Raw genomic sequence first — 16,046 nt, 5'->3', positions numbered from 1 at the left:
GATGAAGATTCATGAACAATGAATTAAATGGTGGTGCCTTTTGTGGACCTGGCTTCTTCACACTGAGCTGTCTTTTTGCCCGGCTTAGGTATTTGGCTCGAGTAGGGGAGCTTGAAGCTACTGATACTGAAGACCCAAATCTAAATTACGGACTTGTTGTGGACTGTGGCAGCAGTGGCTCCCGGATTTTTGTTTATTTTTGGCCAAGACATAATGGGAACCCCCATGATTTGCTGGACATCAAACAGATGAGAGACCGCAACAGCCAACCGGTGGTTAAAAAAATCAAGCCAGGTACTAACCGGAATATATTTGTTGTCAATCTCTCTTAGCTGTTACAGACTTGGGAGAGGAGAGAAGAGATATCCTTTTCTCTTGGGAGTCTGGATAATGGAATATATCTCAGTCTGGAATATATCTCATTCATTGCCTCCCTCCCTCAATTAAATAAAAGTTTAGGACCTTAAGCAGAACCTGTGGGGAATCAGTTTCTGAGCGCTTCTGAGTGCATGTGATCTGCTTTTTAAAGAAAGTGTTTTCCATTTCTGAAGGAATCTCTGCGATGGCAGACACTCCCGAGCATGCCAGCGATTACCTTCGTCCTCTGCTGAGCTTTGCTGCTGCTCACGTGCCTGTGAAGAAGCACAAGGAGACCCCCCTCTACATTCTGTGCACCGCGGGCATGAGGCTTCTTCCTGAGAGGTGAGATGCAGGGGCTGAGAAACACGGAAATGGGTGGCAGGAGAGAGGAGAGGCTGATTCCAGGCGTGTCCCCTGTGGTTTCCTGGTCTCAAGGCGGGATGTGGATTCATCACAGAGTTGACAGGTGGCACTAAAAGACTCCTTGCTCAAAAATAGGGCAGATCTACCCCTGCTCGCAATGATTTCACAGGAAGTTGTTCACACCTTCATGTCATTTGCTTCTTTGGGATCCATATCTATCTGAGATGGCTGTAATGATTCTTAGTTTTGATTGAGGGTTTGGAGCAGTGGTGATGGTGTTCAATTTGGATCATGAGGCACCCAGAAGGGGAGCATAGTAACAGAATGGTAGTAGGAAGAGCACCTGAGGGACCGGGTACCTGGGGGCTAGTCGGACGGCTCGGGTAGGAATGCTGCTTTATCTGTAACTGTGCCTGGCTCCCTGGTGATAGTTGGTGCTACGTGCAAAGCTCAGGCTTCATTGCTACACTGACCAGTCTTTTCAAGCCCAGCCAGATAAGTCTTTTCCACTTGACCATGGCAGTTAGGCCTGGCATCTTGCTATCTGATCCCTCTTCCCTTACTGGAAGAGGAGGAGGAAGAGGAAGAGGTAGTGGCTATACTTGGCCCAGATCCCTCTTTGTGATGTCTCCCCTTCGACCACCTCCCTGGCCCCTCTACAGATCATGGGATGGGAGTGAGCTCCCTTAACTTAGAATTCATCCTTCTAGAATGTTCATCATCTCACAGGCATCAGGCATTTTTTCTTGGTAAACAGCAGTTCCCTTTTTCACAGTTTCATTTTGTATACTTGGCCAACAATGAAACGTCAGCTATACATTTAAGGCTGCATGCTGCTTATGCCAGACATGCCAGACAATATAACATATGTCAGCGCTTCTTTCAGTGGACTGTTTCCTTCTGTTGAGACATGCAGCTACTGGTTTACTATCTGGTTTGCTGTCAAGAAGCAGATAATTTTATACAGCCATTCATCAACTTGGGAGGCCTTCTAGCTCCTTATTTTCCCATGTATCTTGGTCTTTAAAAAAATTTTCTTTTTTAAACTTATTTTTAAAACCAAACTTTAAGTATTAGAGCTGCAATCGTACATCATTAAAGGAAATCTTAAAAGTAAAAAAACAGAAAACAAAAAACAAAACACTTACAATCGTACTACTCTATCAAACTGTTTCATTTTGTCACATTCCCTTTCTCTCTGTATGTAATTTATACAAAGTTGCAATCATACTGTGCATGCAATTTAGAATTTTTGTTTTTGACATAAGTAATATTTACATTGTTCAAAATTTTAGAAACTCAGGGAAGAGTATAGATCAGCGGTCGCCAACCTTGCGGACCTCACGGACCACCAGGGCCCGCGGACCACCAGTTGGCGACCGCTGGTCTAGATAACACAGTAGTGCCACATCACAAGTCTGTGAATAGCCTTATTTATGTCTCACTGCAAAGGAGCGGGTAGGAGGGCCGGAGGAAAACTGACTTGGAGGTAGAACATTAGTCAGCCAGCAGGGCGATGGTTTGGCCACGTTTTGTGTGTCTGGAGCAAAGGAGAGGATGGCCTCATCTCCTGGCACTCTGTCAAAAAATTGTCCCAGCAAACCCACTGTGTTGTTTTACTTCATTTGTCTAAATGTTAACTGTCAGCGTGGAAGCTCTGAACATTAATGTCTATTTTATCTTAAGAATTTTTAAAGAACTTGCCTTTTCTTTTAACTTTTTTTCTGATCACCTCTTTTAATAATGCCTAACTGTATCCTGGGTTATGAAGTCATTGCTACCTCTAAAGCAACTGTAGTTATTGACATAAGTGTAACTACCACTGCAAAAACCTGTTTTGTATAAACGATGTTTTACTAATTTGTTAGCATTTGTAAGCAGTATTCAAAATGGATTTAAATCAGCTGGACTGTATTTTGAATTTATTGGCACTAGGTTTTATTTTTTTGACAAAGGCCTGGACTAGTAGACTGTTTCACCAACCTTTTATTTTGTAATAAAAAAGCCTTTTAAAAATTATAAAGAAAATACAAGGTGATATTTAAGGGGAAAAAAAACCTTTTTATTATGGGAAATTTCAAACATATATGAAAGTAGAGAGAACAGTGTAATGAATCCCCATTAACCCAGCTTCAACAGTTGTTAACATTTAGCCATTAAACATTTTTTAAAAAAACAACTTAGAAAATGAAAGTTAGTGTTTTGTTTTTTAATATAAATTGGAATCATAGCATATGTTGTTTTGTAACCCATTACAACTCAAAATATATTGGACAAATTTTCATGTCAATACATGTAGATATAAATTGACCTCATTTCTTTTAAAATCTGTATAGTATTATATTGTGTGGATGTACTGTAAATAATTTAACCAATTCCTATTGATGTAATTTAGGCTACTTCCAATTTTTCATTGTTATAAATAATGCTGCAGTATTTTTCCTCTTTATATTTTTATTTGATGATGTCCTTGCAATAAATTTCCAAAAGTGTAATAGGTGGGGCAAAGACTAAGGACATTAAAATTTTTGATAAGTAGTTCTGGATTGCCCATTAGAAAGGTTGTACCAGTAATTTTCCTTCCAAACAGCAGTGTATGTTGGTGCCCCTTCTTTCATAGCGTGACTAAAACAAGCAAGCCCTCTTCGTTGGGTAGTTAAGAAGCATAACCAATAGGGATAGTGAAATAGCGCCTCCTGTTCCCAATGTGAAATCCATGTTGCATGAGTTTTATATGTATAACAATGAATTTTTTTTAGAAACTATACTTGACATTATATTGGAAGATTATTACATTAAATTCTTCGCCTTGAAGTGCTAACAACATACTTTACTAAGTCATGCTGACAACTATCTGAGCCAATAGAATATTTTTGTAATGAGTAATTTTAAAAATACAAAATAATTGGTCTTATTTTTAACCAACATTTTTCTCTAGATTCTTATTATTACTTCTAGCTTTGTTTCTTTGCTCTTTGTCTGATAACATGATGATATAACACTGTAGAGGAAAAACTACCCTATGGATACTAGGCTTCAAATGTTAATCCCAAATTGTTATAATTTTTGGATTTTGATCCTGATTTGGGGTTCTCAAATGATAAGATTTTATAAAGAAAAATAACTCAACCATGAAATATAGAAAAGGAGATTAAAAGTTTATTGTAAGCTTATGTGCAGGATTATGTAAAAACCTGTGGCCTGACAGTGCTGCTTATGTGGAGAAGTGAAGCATTGTTTCTGAGACTGTGCTCCGAGGTGTAGCAGCTTTCTCTCATAGTAGTTAGGAGTCATGTAATTATAGCTATTTTATAGATTGCAAAACTGTACTTCACCTTCCTGCGGTTTATGTAGCCTATGAGAGGCATAGAACCATAGACTCATCGTCACTCTGACTTGTAACATTATATAAAGAAAATGTATTACTATTGCCTTTTAAGTCAGAGGCTATATTTTGGAGGCAGTTGAAACCTTTGGAATCAAAGGAGCTACCATAGAAAAGCAGGCCTGACAAGGGATGGGTGGGTGAACAGTGAGGTCATAACAAGGCTATGAGGAAGGTCAAGATGAGGCTGTTTGTGAGAAGAGAATTTAACAATTACTTTTTGAACTTTTTGTTCTCTTTTACAGGAAGCAGTTGGCTATCCTGGCTGACCTCGTGAAAGATTTACCACTGGAGTTTGACTTCCTCTTTTCACAGTCTCAGGCAGAAGTGATCTCTGGGAAGCAAGAAGGTATTGGGCCCTGAGGGGCGCGCTGGTTCACCTCCCAGCCAACCATGACCTAGTCTCTCTAACGGGTGTTTAGGATTATTTTATATATCTGATTTTTATTTTTTTGACAAAACTTTTCTTGATTATGCTATCTAGTTTATTTGCATACTATGCATTGGTATTTGCTTTAGAATGCTGCCCTCTAGAAGTCATAAATTTATATCGTTTTTAACTTTGTGCTAAGGACTATGTTTATAAGAATGTATTAGTATTTAATGGTGATTCCAAATGGATCTTTGATTACCTATTAGTAGTTTTGAAAACATACATACACCTAAGGGTTGTACTAAGTTTGCAAAATTCGAATGTAAAGCAAATTATGAGTTTAAAAGTAAGGGGAAACTTTAATCTCAGGCACTGATCAAGATGAGTTACTTTTTTGTTAAGGGCTCTCCCTTTTTTACACCTACAATGCAGTATAGATGCTTCCTAAAAACACACACTATTGGCTTTGTAGTTTTGAGGTGGAGTTGAATGTGTGTTCTCACTGTGGCCTATATGATGAATTATATTTCATTTCTTGAAAAAAACTTCTAGTTGCCATCCACATAAGGGAAAATATTTACCGTTTTCAATTTCAACATTGCGTTTTTCAGCCCTAAAATTTTCATTTGGCTCTTTTTCTGTTTCTTTGTTGAGACATTCCGCCTTTCCATTCATTATATTTCTTTGTTATGTAGCTGTTGTTGATTTTATTTCTTTGTTATGTAGCTGTTTTAATATATTTGTCTGATAATTCTAACGTCTCTGTCATATCAGGGTTGGCATCTTTTGACCATCTTTTCCCTTATGAGTTGAGATTTTCCTAGTTCTTTGTATGCCAAGTAATTTTATATTATATCCTGGGCATTTTGAATATTACATTATGAGACTCTGGGTCTTGTTTCACTCGTAAGAAGAATATTGATGTTTGTTTGAGCAGATAGTTTACCTAGCTTGGTTCTGGCCTCAAGGTCTGACCTGCCTTCTGTGGGCTGTGATTCTCTTGGTTCATTTTCAAAGCCATGGCACTGTTATTGAATTTGTCCCATGCGTGTGCCAGGCGTTGGCCAATCCGGAACCTGGGCTTAGCCCATACAAATTGGTTGTCCTGCCCCTACCTCAGTTCTCAACACCTTTGATATATTGTTTAGAGTCAGACCCATGCATGTGTAGCTTGGAGGTGAGCCCAGGAGTTCACCACTTTATTTCTTCTCTCCACGATCTCCCCAACACTTTCCATTTCCCCAGGGCTCACTGTCATGGTCCTCCAGTTAGAAAGCTAGAGTGTTAATTTGCCCACTCTGCCATGCATTCCCATGATGTGTCTGCATCCAGGGCCAAGTGGTGGAGGACAGAGGGGAAGAAATAAGCAATAGGGATTTGCTGCAACTCTTAAGGCTACAGTTCCTTTGATCAAAAAGGACTCACATCCCTAGGAGTTTTAGGAACCTGCCCAACAGTCACCTCTGCTGCCGAAGGATTGCCCGGAGGGAGAGAACAAAATTAAGGAAAAAAAGCAAGGGATTTTCCCCACTCTCCCTAAACCTTTGGAGTCCCCTCTCCTGCTCCTCAGAACAGAAAGCAAGGACTTAAAGTTCTTTCTGTCCACACTGGTGTATACTTCGTGTTTCAATCAAGCTGCCTGTGAGTCCATGCCAGGCAATGTAAGAGAAAAAAATGGGACGCTCATGACTGGTTTGGTGCTTCTTTAAATTCTGATCTCTGTCCCAGTGTGTCTACTGGCATTTCTTTCAGACTTCTCAGAAAGCTGCCCCCGACATTCTCTCCAGAGTTTATGTTTGTATTCAGTGGGGAGGCTGGTGGAATGTGCTTACTCTCTCTTGTCAGAACCAGAACTCCAAGATTTACTTTGTGTAATGTTTGTTTCTACACAATAATTCCTATTCGTTGTAGGAAATTGAGAAAATGCAAATAGTTTTAAAAGGAAAAGCATCACAAGATAAAAGATTTTACATTAATACATTGAGAGTGTAGAGTAAAATACTATTAGCACTCTTTTTCCAAGAAAAGGAGAATAGAGCAGCCCTGCGAGAGAGAGGTTGCATACATGCTGTAGCAGTCGAGAACTAAGCGAGGGCTTTTCTCTTTCTCTCCTAGGGGTTTATGCATGGATTGGAATCAACTTTGTTTTGGGAAGATTCGACCATGTGGATGGTGAGTAATGTTTTCTTATGAAGTTCTTTAAGTAGGGCTGAAGGTTTAAATCATACCCTACCAGTAGCATATAAGCACTAATGTTGGGTTTTTCTTTTTTTAAAACTTTAATTGCAAAAAAAATACATATAAAAAAAAACCAAAAAACTTAAATTGCTTCATTTTCCAGCCTAATTTGCTTTCTTTTATTTCTTTTAACTTTTTAATATGGAAAGTTTCAAACTATCACAAAAGTAGAATAAATAATGAAATGAACCTCTATGAATCTTTTACCCAGACTCAACACGTACTAACATTTTGCCATTTCTGTCCCCACACTCCCTCCATACAAAACAAGTTTTTTTCTATTGGATTTTTTTTAGAACAATAAACACCTTTATTACATGAGTTAAGATGGGAGGAGGATATATTTGCCTTTGTGGGCCTCATCCAAGGTTATGTTTTTTATTGATTTGAGAGAAGAAAGGAAGGAGGGAAGGAGGGAGGGGGGGAGGGAGGGAGGGAGAGAGAGAGAGAGAGAGAGAGACAGACAGACAGACAGACAGACAGACATGGATTAGCTACCTGAGAGAGAGAGAGAGAGAGAGAGAGAGAAAACATGCATTAGCTACCTGTCATATGCTCCCCAACTGTCCCCTTGTTTATTTTAGAATCAGATGCTGAAGCCCCGCAGGAATTGGCAGCAGGACGCAGAAGGACAGTAGGAATACTGGATATGGGAGGAGCCTCTCTCCAAATTGCTTATGAAGTTCCTACCTCAACCTCAGTCCTTCCTCCAAAACAGGTATTACCTTTTAGGGAAAGTCACTGGGAATGTCAGTATTTAAAAAAGAAGAGCACTGTCTTTGGATTTGTACCAAATATTTGGTACAAATATTTGTTCAGAGACTTGCGAGCTTGTGTTCTTTCTCTAAGCCTTAGTTTCCTAATATATAGGAAGGGAACAACAGTAGTATCTACTTCATAAAGTTGTGAGGATGAAATACATCCATGAATGTAAAGCACTAAGCAGACTGGCAACCATATAATAAATGTTTAATACATTTTAGCAATTGTAAGTATACTGCCTGTCTCCTAAAGTTGCCTTAGAGTTAATCATGATAATGCATATACATCCCAGAGCACAGTGTTCGGTACATACTTGTTCATTAAATTTATTTTCTTGTTCATTAAATGATTACCAAATGATCATTTATTACAATGATTTCATTCTTATATTTCTTACCTGACTAGAATGTAAAGAATGTACTTTGAGCCCTGGCCAATGTGGGTCAGTGGTTGAGCGTTGTCCCATGCACCAAGAGGTCACTGGTTCGATTCCCGGTCAGGGCACATGCCTGGGTTGTGGACTTGATCCCCAGTAGGGGACGTGCAGGAGGCAGCTGATCAATGATTCTCTTCATTAATGTTTCTATCTCTCTTTTGCTCTCTCTTCTCTCTGAAATCAATAAAAATATAAAAATAAAATAAAAATAAAAGATCTTAAATGCCTAATGTATTTTTTATATAATTCACAAAATTGTGCACATTCACAAAATTATGCAACCAAATGAAACTTCATATTCATTATTAGTCATAAATAGATAGATAGAGCACCTTTTCAATGGAGGTACAATAAAATTAAACTTTCCCAATTCCAATGTCACTGGGAACATTAGGACTTCTTGAATAGTTTCAGAAAAGGCCATAGAATACATCTCATGATGATTTCCCAAATTCCTTAAATTTATTTTTTTCAAAGGATTTTTTTCTAATTATGAAAACACTACATTCCCATTTTAGAGAATTGGAAACTGAGAAAAGTACATGCAAGATAATGACATCTGTAGTATTTCTGTCTTCTATATAACTACAAATTGTGTTTTAGTCTCTAACTTGGTATTTAGCCTCCCTGATTTGTTCTTTTTTAGACAGTCTTGTCACTTTATGTTTTTGTTTAAAATAATGCTATGAGGATGAAAGAATGTTACAAAATATTTTAAATAGTCATATCAAATGAAGCCTGATGTATAGCAATGTCATAGCTTTCTAGAAATCAACCTAAACTAAAATTCCCTTTTCCCCTTTTCATTGTATTACAGGAAGAGGCTGCGAAGATCCTGCTGGCTGAATTCAACCTGGGCTGTGATGTGCATCACACTGAACATGTGTATAGGGTTTACGTCACCACCTTTTTGGGTTTTGGGGGCAACTTTGCCCGACAGCGCTATGAAGACCTTGTACTGAATGAAACGCTTAACAAAAACAGGTACGTTTGACATGGGATCTGTGCTTCCGAAATAGAATGTTGTCAGATTGCAGATATTAGAAATATTCATATCCTACTAAGATACGTCCTTGCTTTCTTCTTCCTGACCAGCCCTGCCAATGGGGTACCATCTCGTAGAGATCCTCTGGTAGTTGATCTGGTAGTTGAGACCCTCGGTAGATGATCTGGGTGAGAGTGCATTCTAATCTTTGTTACATAATAGGATCCATAAAAAAGTACAGCAGCTTATTGTGGTGACCTCTTGCTGTGTCTCACTTCAGACCTCACGGGATCGAGATTAAGTTGTTAATTTTAAATGTGCAGTATAATATAGATTCTAGCAGTTCCTTCTACATGGAAATGCTCAAGACATGCTTGTTGAATTATAGTGTAGTTGCATGTTCTGCGGGAGTTAGGTTCTGTAGTACGCTTAAAAGATAAAAAGCATGTGTAGTCAAAATTAACCTTTAAGTTATTCTCTTGTTATTTCCCGAATGGCAGTTTTCCTTCAGCCTGGACCAGATCACTGATTTTTATTTTATTTTATTTGAGGACCAGATAAAGTAGTTAGGCCATAATGTACAAACAATTGTGGGTTTTTTAGCATTAAAAATTATTTTATAGTCCTAGCCGGTTTGGCTCAGTGGATAGAGAATCAGCCTGCAGACCAAAGGTTGCAGGCTCCTCCCTGGCCCAGGCCCTGGTCAGGGCTCATTCAGGAGGCAACCAATCAATGTGTTTCTCTCACATCGATATTTCTGTCTTTCCCTCTCTCTAAAAATCAATGGAAAAATATCCTCAGGTGAGGATTAACAACAAAAATAATAAATAAATAAATAAAACATTTAAAATTATTTTATCATTCTGCACATTGAAGGAAAGCATAATAGATGGCAGTTCTTTTCACCATACAATTATTTACCCCCATTTGTTTAGCTAGAAACACTACTTTGAAAAGGTATTGATATATCCCATTTGTAGAAGTACTGGTATATGTTAGTTTTCTACAGCTCTAAATTATGTTGGGAGCATGTTAAAAAATATTGTCTCATAAATTTTTAAAGTTTTTGTAAGAGTTCAAGAAGTTTTGGGAGAATCCTGTTATCCTGGACACTTGATAAATGCATTGAAATTAAGCAGTGTGTTTGTATTCTGAAAATACTCTTAAATCCATACAAATGTTACTTGGGCTATGGAGCTCAGTTCACTCCTGCTGGCACTATGACATCTCAACAATTATTATGAAAGTTTCACACCAATTTTGTTTTGTTCCTTCTTCGTTAGTCACTGTGCTTCCTTTTCCATTTTCTTCCTTTGTTGTTCTGCTCTTTTTTTCTGCATCTGCTGTTTTCTACCTCAGACTTTGCCAGGCTGCATCGTCTTCCCACACATTGGCATTTTCTTGCCATGTATCTAAGTCATCTGGTAATTCACATAAGTGATTATTCACCTTGTGTGGTTGCTAATCTGTCAGAGAAACCTGTGCTTCCTGAGATGTCAAAACTTCCTGGTTCTATCTTCTTAAAATGATTTTCTAAGTTTTCCTTATAGTTAGTGTCACATCCCTAAAATAGGTTCCAGTTGCCCAAGCATTTTGTTGTGTTGCCACATTCCCATTCTCTTTTTCTGTCTTCATACTTGTGTGTGCATCCTCATCTCAGGAAGTCCACTCTTCATGTCTGTCTGCTTAGGAACCGATGCATAGTTAACCACAGTTGGCAGTTACTTGGTCTGCACTTAATTTTCATCCCTGCCAAGATCTACATTTTTTTAAAAAAATATATTTTATTGATTTTTTACAGAGAGGAAGGGAGAGAGATAGAGAGTCAGAAACATCGATGAGAGAGAAACATCGATCAGCCGCCTCCTGCACATCTCCTACTGGGGATGTGCCCGCAACCTAGGTACATGCCCCCGACCGGAATCGAACCTGGGACCCTTCAGTCCACAGGCCGACGCTCTATCCACTGAGCCAAACCGGTTTCGGCAAGATCTACATTTTTAAAAAAAATGTCTTTATTGATTTCGGAGGAGGAGGGAGAGGGGGAGAGAGAGAAACATCAATGATGAAAGAGAATCACTGATCAGCTGCCTCTACTGGCACACCCGCTACTGAAGCAGAAGTCCACAACCCAGGCATGTGCCCTGACCTGGAATCAAACTGTGACTTCCTGGTTCGTAGGTCAATGCTCAACCACTGATCCAGGCAAGATCTGCATATTAATCTCCTCAGGAATGAGAATACTGTCGCTCTTGGCAAGTGTAGACTTTAACCAGAACTGTGTGAAGGCCCTTCCCTACCCAGTCACAGCCAGGCATGTGTACCTCACTACTGCCAGCCATTTTTAAAAAAATTCTCACCTGAAGATATGTTTTTCATTGATTTTAGAGAGAGGAAGGGAGAGAGAAACATTGATGCAAGAGAAACATCGATTGGTTGCCTCCTATACATGTCCCTTCAGTGTACGGGATGATGCTCCAACCAATTGAGTGAGGCACACCGGCCAGGGCACTATTGCTAGCCTTTAGGTCCTCTCCTGAGGAAACTCCCCAGTCCCTCCCACTTCCCCTCCTTCCAGTAGTTCTTTTAAACATTAGAACCACACTAGGCAGGGTGAGGTCTTTGCATTTTTAAGAGGCAAGTGGGAATGAAGACTGGATGGAGAATAGCAGATTCACATCTCCAGTTTTACTTTACACTGGGAAATACACATGTTGACTAAAAGGTTGAACAAAATTGAGCACTGCCATATTTCTCTCTTTTCCCTTTTTTTTTGCTAAATTGAATTTGCTTAAATTAAATGTTCATGTGACTCAACTACATGGTAATACTCTATCCTCATTTCTGGGGAGGTCGTGCAAAAGAGCAACTAGGTATCCATGAAGCACATTCTTTTTTTTTTTTTTTTTTTTTTTTTAAATATATTTTATTGATTTTTTTACAGAGTGGAAGGGAAAGAGATAGAGAGTTAGAAACATCGATGAGAGAGAAACATCGATCAGCTGCCTCCTGCACATCTCCTACTGGGGATGTGCCCGCAACCCAGGTACATGCCCTTGACCGGAATCGAACCTGGGACCTTTCAGTCTGCAGGCCGACGCTCTATCCACTGAGCCAAACCGGCTTCGGCTCCATGAAGCACATTCTTAAGCCAGGTTTCTTCAACTAGGCATTTCTTAGAGTAGATTGAGTACAGTAGTGATGATGTGTTTTGTTGTTGTCACTGCAATAGGTTGTTGGGTCAGAAGACAGGTCTGAGTCCTGACAGTCCATTTCTGGATCCTTGCCTGCCCGTGGGACTCACAGATGTGGTGGAGAGGAACAGCCAGGTCCTGCATGTCCGAGGAAAAGGAGACTGGTCGACTTGTGGGGCAATGCTGAGCCCCCTGCTGGCTCTCTCTAACACCAGCCAGGCCTCCCTGAATGGCATCTACCAGTCACCAATTGACTTCAACAACAGCGAGTTCTACGGTTTCTCTGAGTTTTTTTACTGCACGGAGGATGTGTTGCGCATCGGTGGCCGCTACCATGGGCCAACATTTGCCAAGGCTGCTCAGGTAAATTATTAATAAGAAAGATGACTCAGGCCACCAGTGGCTATTTATTAGATGCCTAATTTTGCTCCAGGTGCTATGCAAAGAGCTTTGCATGCATGGTTTCACTTGACTCTTTACAGGAACCCTATGAACTCTGATTTTACAGGTGAGGAAGTATAGTATTTAGGGGAATTAAGGAATTTGCTATGCTATACTACCTTCAATTAGTTAAGCTCAGCTTCCCAGAGTGTCCTCTCAGCCAAAGTGTCACCCAGCTCCAAAATTGTTGTGGTAGCTAATAGTTTTCCTCTAACTCACCAATAGTCTTGTTTAATGTTTGTGGCCAAGTAGTGTCATCTTTAGATATTTTTCCCTACTGGGTGTTTCCAGTTGTAATGTGCTTTTGGAGATGATGTCACAAGTGGACAAGTCCATTTTCACTTTCTTGGTTTGAGCTATTAAAAAGTTGAAGTGGTATACGGTCAATGAGAATATTAGAAAGATGTGAAAATGTGCAATGATGGGGGAAGTATTCTTTAAATTTAAATTCACTTTGAACATATATAAGACTCAAGCATCCTATAGGCTTAAATCATTAGTTACCTGGACAGGTGAAAGTTCAACTAGCTTTCTGTAGTTCCTGCTTTAATTTAGATTCATCACTGAATTTTTGTGTACAGTTCTCTGATCTCTCTTTTATCAGAGAAATTTATGGAAAGAAGCTGTTCTCTCTTATATTTTTTATCTTTTCCTTCCTGCTTTCTTATAATTCTCTAGGGTTCTCTTGGTGGAAGACTTTCAATGGAAGAATATGTGTACTATTCTGTTCCCTAAAGGCAGTCCTTAAGAAATATTGAGGAAAACCTGGTTCATGTTTGCTTTGTCCTCTCCAGCCTCCAGGATTACCCTCATATTTCCTTTACTTTCCCAGCGTCCAAGGGCCCCCTAACTGTCCATGGCCTGAATCTTTCTCTCATTTTAAAACTTCAAATTTTTTCCCCTTGACCACTGCTTGCCCAAGTTGGTAGTGGCTTAATATGTTCTCTTTCCCAGGTAAAAGAGATGATTTTATTTTTATTCCCTTATTCTTTTTCACTTTGACTCTTATTTTATCTTCCTGATGATACCTTCCCTGGCCACCACAGCCAAAATTGCAGGCCTCCCCAATATTACCTATTACCTTTTCCTGATTTATTTTTCCTGTGAGCATTTATATCATTTAACACATTCTGTACGTGTACATGTGTACGTATGTATGTATATTTAGTTACTAGAGGCCCGGGGCATGAAATTCTTGCATGGGAGGCGGTGAGGGGGGCCCCTCAGCTCGGCTTGCACTCTCTCACAATCCAGGACCCCTCAGGGGATGTCTGACTCCTGGTTTAGGCCCAATCCTGCATCAGGCCTAAACCGGCAGTCGGACAATACCTCTCGCAATCCCGGACTGCTGGCTCCTAACTGCTCGCCTGCCTGCCTGCCTGCCTGATTGCCCCTAACCACTCTGCCTGCCTGCCTCATTGCCTCTAACCCCTCTCCCTGCCTGCCTCATTGTCCCTAACTGCTCGCCTGCCTGCCTGCCTCATCGCCCCTACCTGCTCGCCTGCCTGCCTCATCGCCCCTGTTTCTGCCTCGGCCCTGCTGCTGGGGCTTCATCCGGAATGATGTCCGGAAGGTCGTTCGGCTGTCTGGTCTAATTAGCATATTATGCTTTTATTATTATAGATTGTCTCCCACCACTAGAATGTAAGCTTCTGAGAAATGAAGAAATTCAACAGAAATTTTTGTCTGTTGTATTTACTGCAGATCCCCTGGCACCTGGAATAGCACCTGGCACATAGTGGACATTCAGGAAATGTTAGTTTACAAACAAAGCAAAAGGAATGATTCCTTTGGTGAGAATTATCGCATGGAGGCAGTGCTAGGTGTTGGACGATTCTGTTCCATCTGCTCTTCCTGCTCGTGTCAGTCCTTTGTAGAGTAGAATGACGCTCTCTTCGAGTTCTGATGTTGATATTTCTGGTCCTAACCTTACCCCTCTCTGAGGCCTACGAGGCTTAGGAGTCATCTCAGGCTGGCTTTGTACTGGACTTGGAGGTGCTAGGAATAAGAAGGAGTATTTCTAGCCCGAGTCCTGGGACTTGCGTTGCACAGGACCTGGCACAGTGTTCAGTGAATGAATATGCCATTTGTGATTTCCTTTGTCAACTAGTAGGCCACAAGCCACTTTAGAAATGGAACAGCTGTGACTGTGGGGGAAGTTTATAGAGTTTGCCTCCAATTTCATGTTGCACAATTTCTCTGTGGTCATTCCAGGACTACTGTGGCATGGCTTGGTCAGTACTAACTCAGAGATTCAAGAATGGCCTTTATTCATCACATGCAGATGAGCATCGGCTCAAGTAAGTAATTTCCTTTTCCCCCTTACATGTGGCCTGAAAATGTAGATAAAGTGTAATGAAGGAGAGCAAGCGAGCAATACTAGATTGGATTTTATGTTGAAGGAGAATTTGAATATATCAGATTTTGATTTTCTGAGTGATAGGGGCCGAATAATGAGCCTATTTTAGCAAGGCCAAGGGAAACCAGTGGTTATCAGAGTTCACACCAAGTGGTTTGAAATAAAAAGTGATGGCCTTTTTTTTTAAAAAAAACTTTATTAAAATACAAAATATGCAGAAAAGTAGACATAACTAACGTAAACCCTCATGTAACTATCACCCAGTTTCAACAAATGTCAGTTTGGTTCAGTGGTCCGCTCATTTTGTAAATATTTTAGTTTAAAATTTTAAACTCATGAACAAAAATAATACAATGAAATTCTGTGTACCTCTCTATCATCCAGCTTCTCTACTGGCCAATCTTGTCTCATCTATTTTCCCACCCACAACTCCCTTCTTGTCATAATTGGGTTATTTTGAAGCAAATCCCAAACTTCATAATTACATATGTAGATATTTCAACATGTTGTCTGAAGATAAGAACTCTTAAAAAAAAAAAAAAAGAAAGAAAAACATAGCCATATTATTATTACTGCAGAAAGGTGTTCTTCACATTTGTGGTAAATGTTAAGTTAAAGTAGACTCAAATTTGGCTCCACCTAGTGGTGAGGAAGGTGAAGCTGGGAGAGAGATTTTTGACATCCCGTGGGAGTATGCAAAGGAAAGCATTAGAATTGTTTTACTTCTAATGTAAAATTTTATTGATGAGTTATTTTTGTCACACAGATATCAGTGTTTTAAATCGGCTTGGATGTACCAAGTCCTTCATGAAGGATTCCACTTTCCCTATGACTACCCAAACCTACGGACAGCCCAGCTGGTATATGACCGGGAGGTCCAGTGGACGCTGGGAGCCATTCTGTATAAAACACGATTCCTACCACTCAGGTAAGGTGGACTAACAAAGCTGGCATCTTGAGCTCAGAATAGGTTAGTTAGTGCCTCAGAATAGGTTTCTTAAGCGACACCTCCCACAAACAAACAAACAAACAAACAAGCAAGCAAACTCGCTTTATTCCTACCAGGTGGACTGCTCTTACTATGTTGAAACAGAAAGAAGGTTGAGCATTATGGGACTGGAGTCCGTTCCTCAGCTTTGCACTTTCAGAA

The 16,046-nt window shown here is 39.9% G+C and overlaps 1 protein-coding gene and 1 pseudogene across 1 annotated transcript in view; one reads left to right on the top strand and one right to left on the bottom strand.

The window, feature by feature from the left end:
• ENTPD7 (ectonucleoside triphosphate diphosphohydrolase 7) overlaps positions 1 to 16,046 on the top strand; it is a 29,952-nt gene that overhangs the window by 10,932 nt on the left and 2,974 nt on the right. Inside the window, exons 4-12 of the mRNA XM_070432540.1 lie at positions 89 to 294; positions 552 to 702; positions 4,354 to 4,457; positions 6,597 to 6,653; positions 7,304 to 7,437; positions 8,735 to 8,901; positions 12,135 to 12,459; positions 14,752 to 14,837; positions 15,663 to 15,824. Coding sequence (XP_070288641.1) covers positions 89 to 294; positions 552 to 702; positions 4,354 to 4,457; positions 6,597 to 6,653; positions 7,304 to 7,437; positions 8,735 to 8,901; positions 12,135 to 12,459; positions 14,752 to 14,837; positions 15,663 to 15,824 — 1,392 coding nt within the window. The remainder of the gene's footprint in view (positions 1 to 88; positions 295 to 551; positions 703 to 4,353; positions 4,458 to 6,596; positions 6,654 to 7,303; positions 7,438 to 8,734; positions 8,902 to 12,134; positions 12,460 to 14,751; positions 14,838 to 15,662; positions 15,825 to 16,046) is intronic.
• LOC139022125 (receptor-binding cancer antigen expressed on SiSo cells pseudogene) lies at positions 10,035 to 11,615 on the bottom strand (annotated as a pseudogene).

This window comes from Myotis yumanensis, unplaced genomic scaffold, assembly GCF_028538775.1.
Source record: "Myotis yumanensis isolate MYYU_CA2020_CCGP unplaced genomic scaffold, mMyoYum1.0.hap1 SCAF_13, whole genome shotgun sequence".
Classification (NCBI taxonomy): domain Eukaryota; kingdom Metazoa; phylum Chordata; class Mammalia; order Chiroptera; family Vespertilionidae; genus Myotis; species Myotis yumanensis.
Note: the sequence above shows the minus strand (reverse complement) of the source record. Positions and strands in the feature narration are given on the sequence as shown.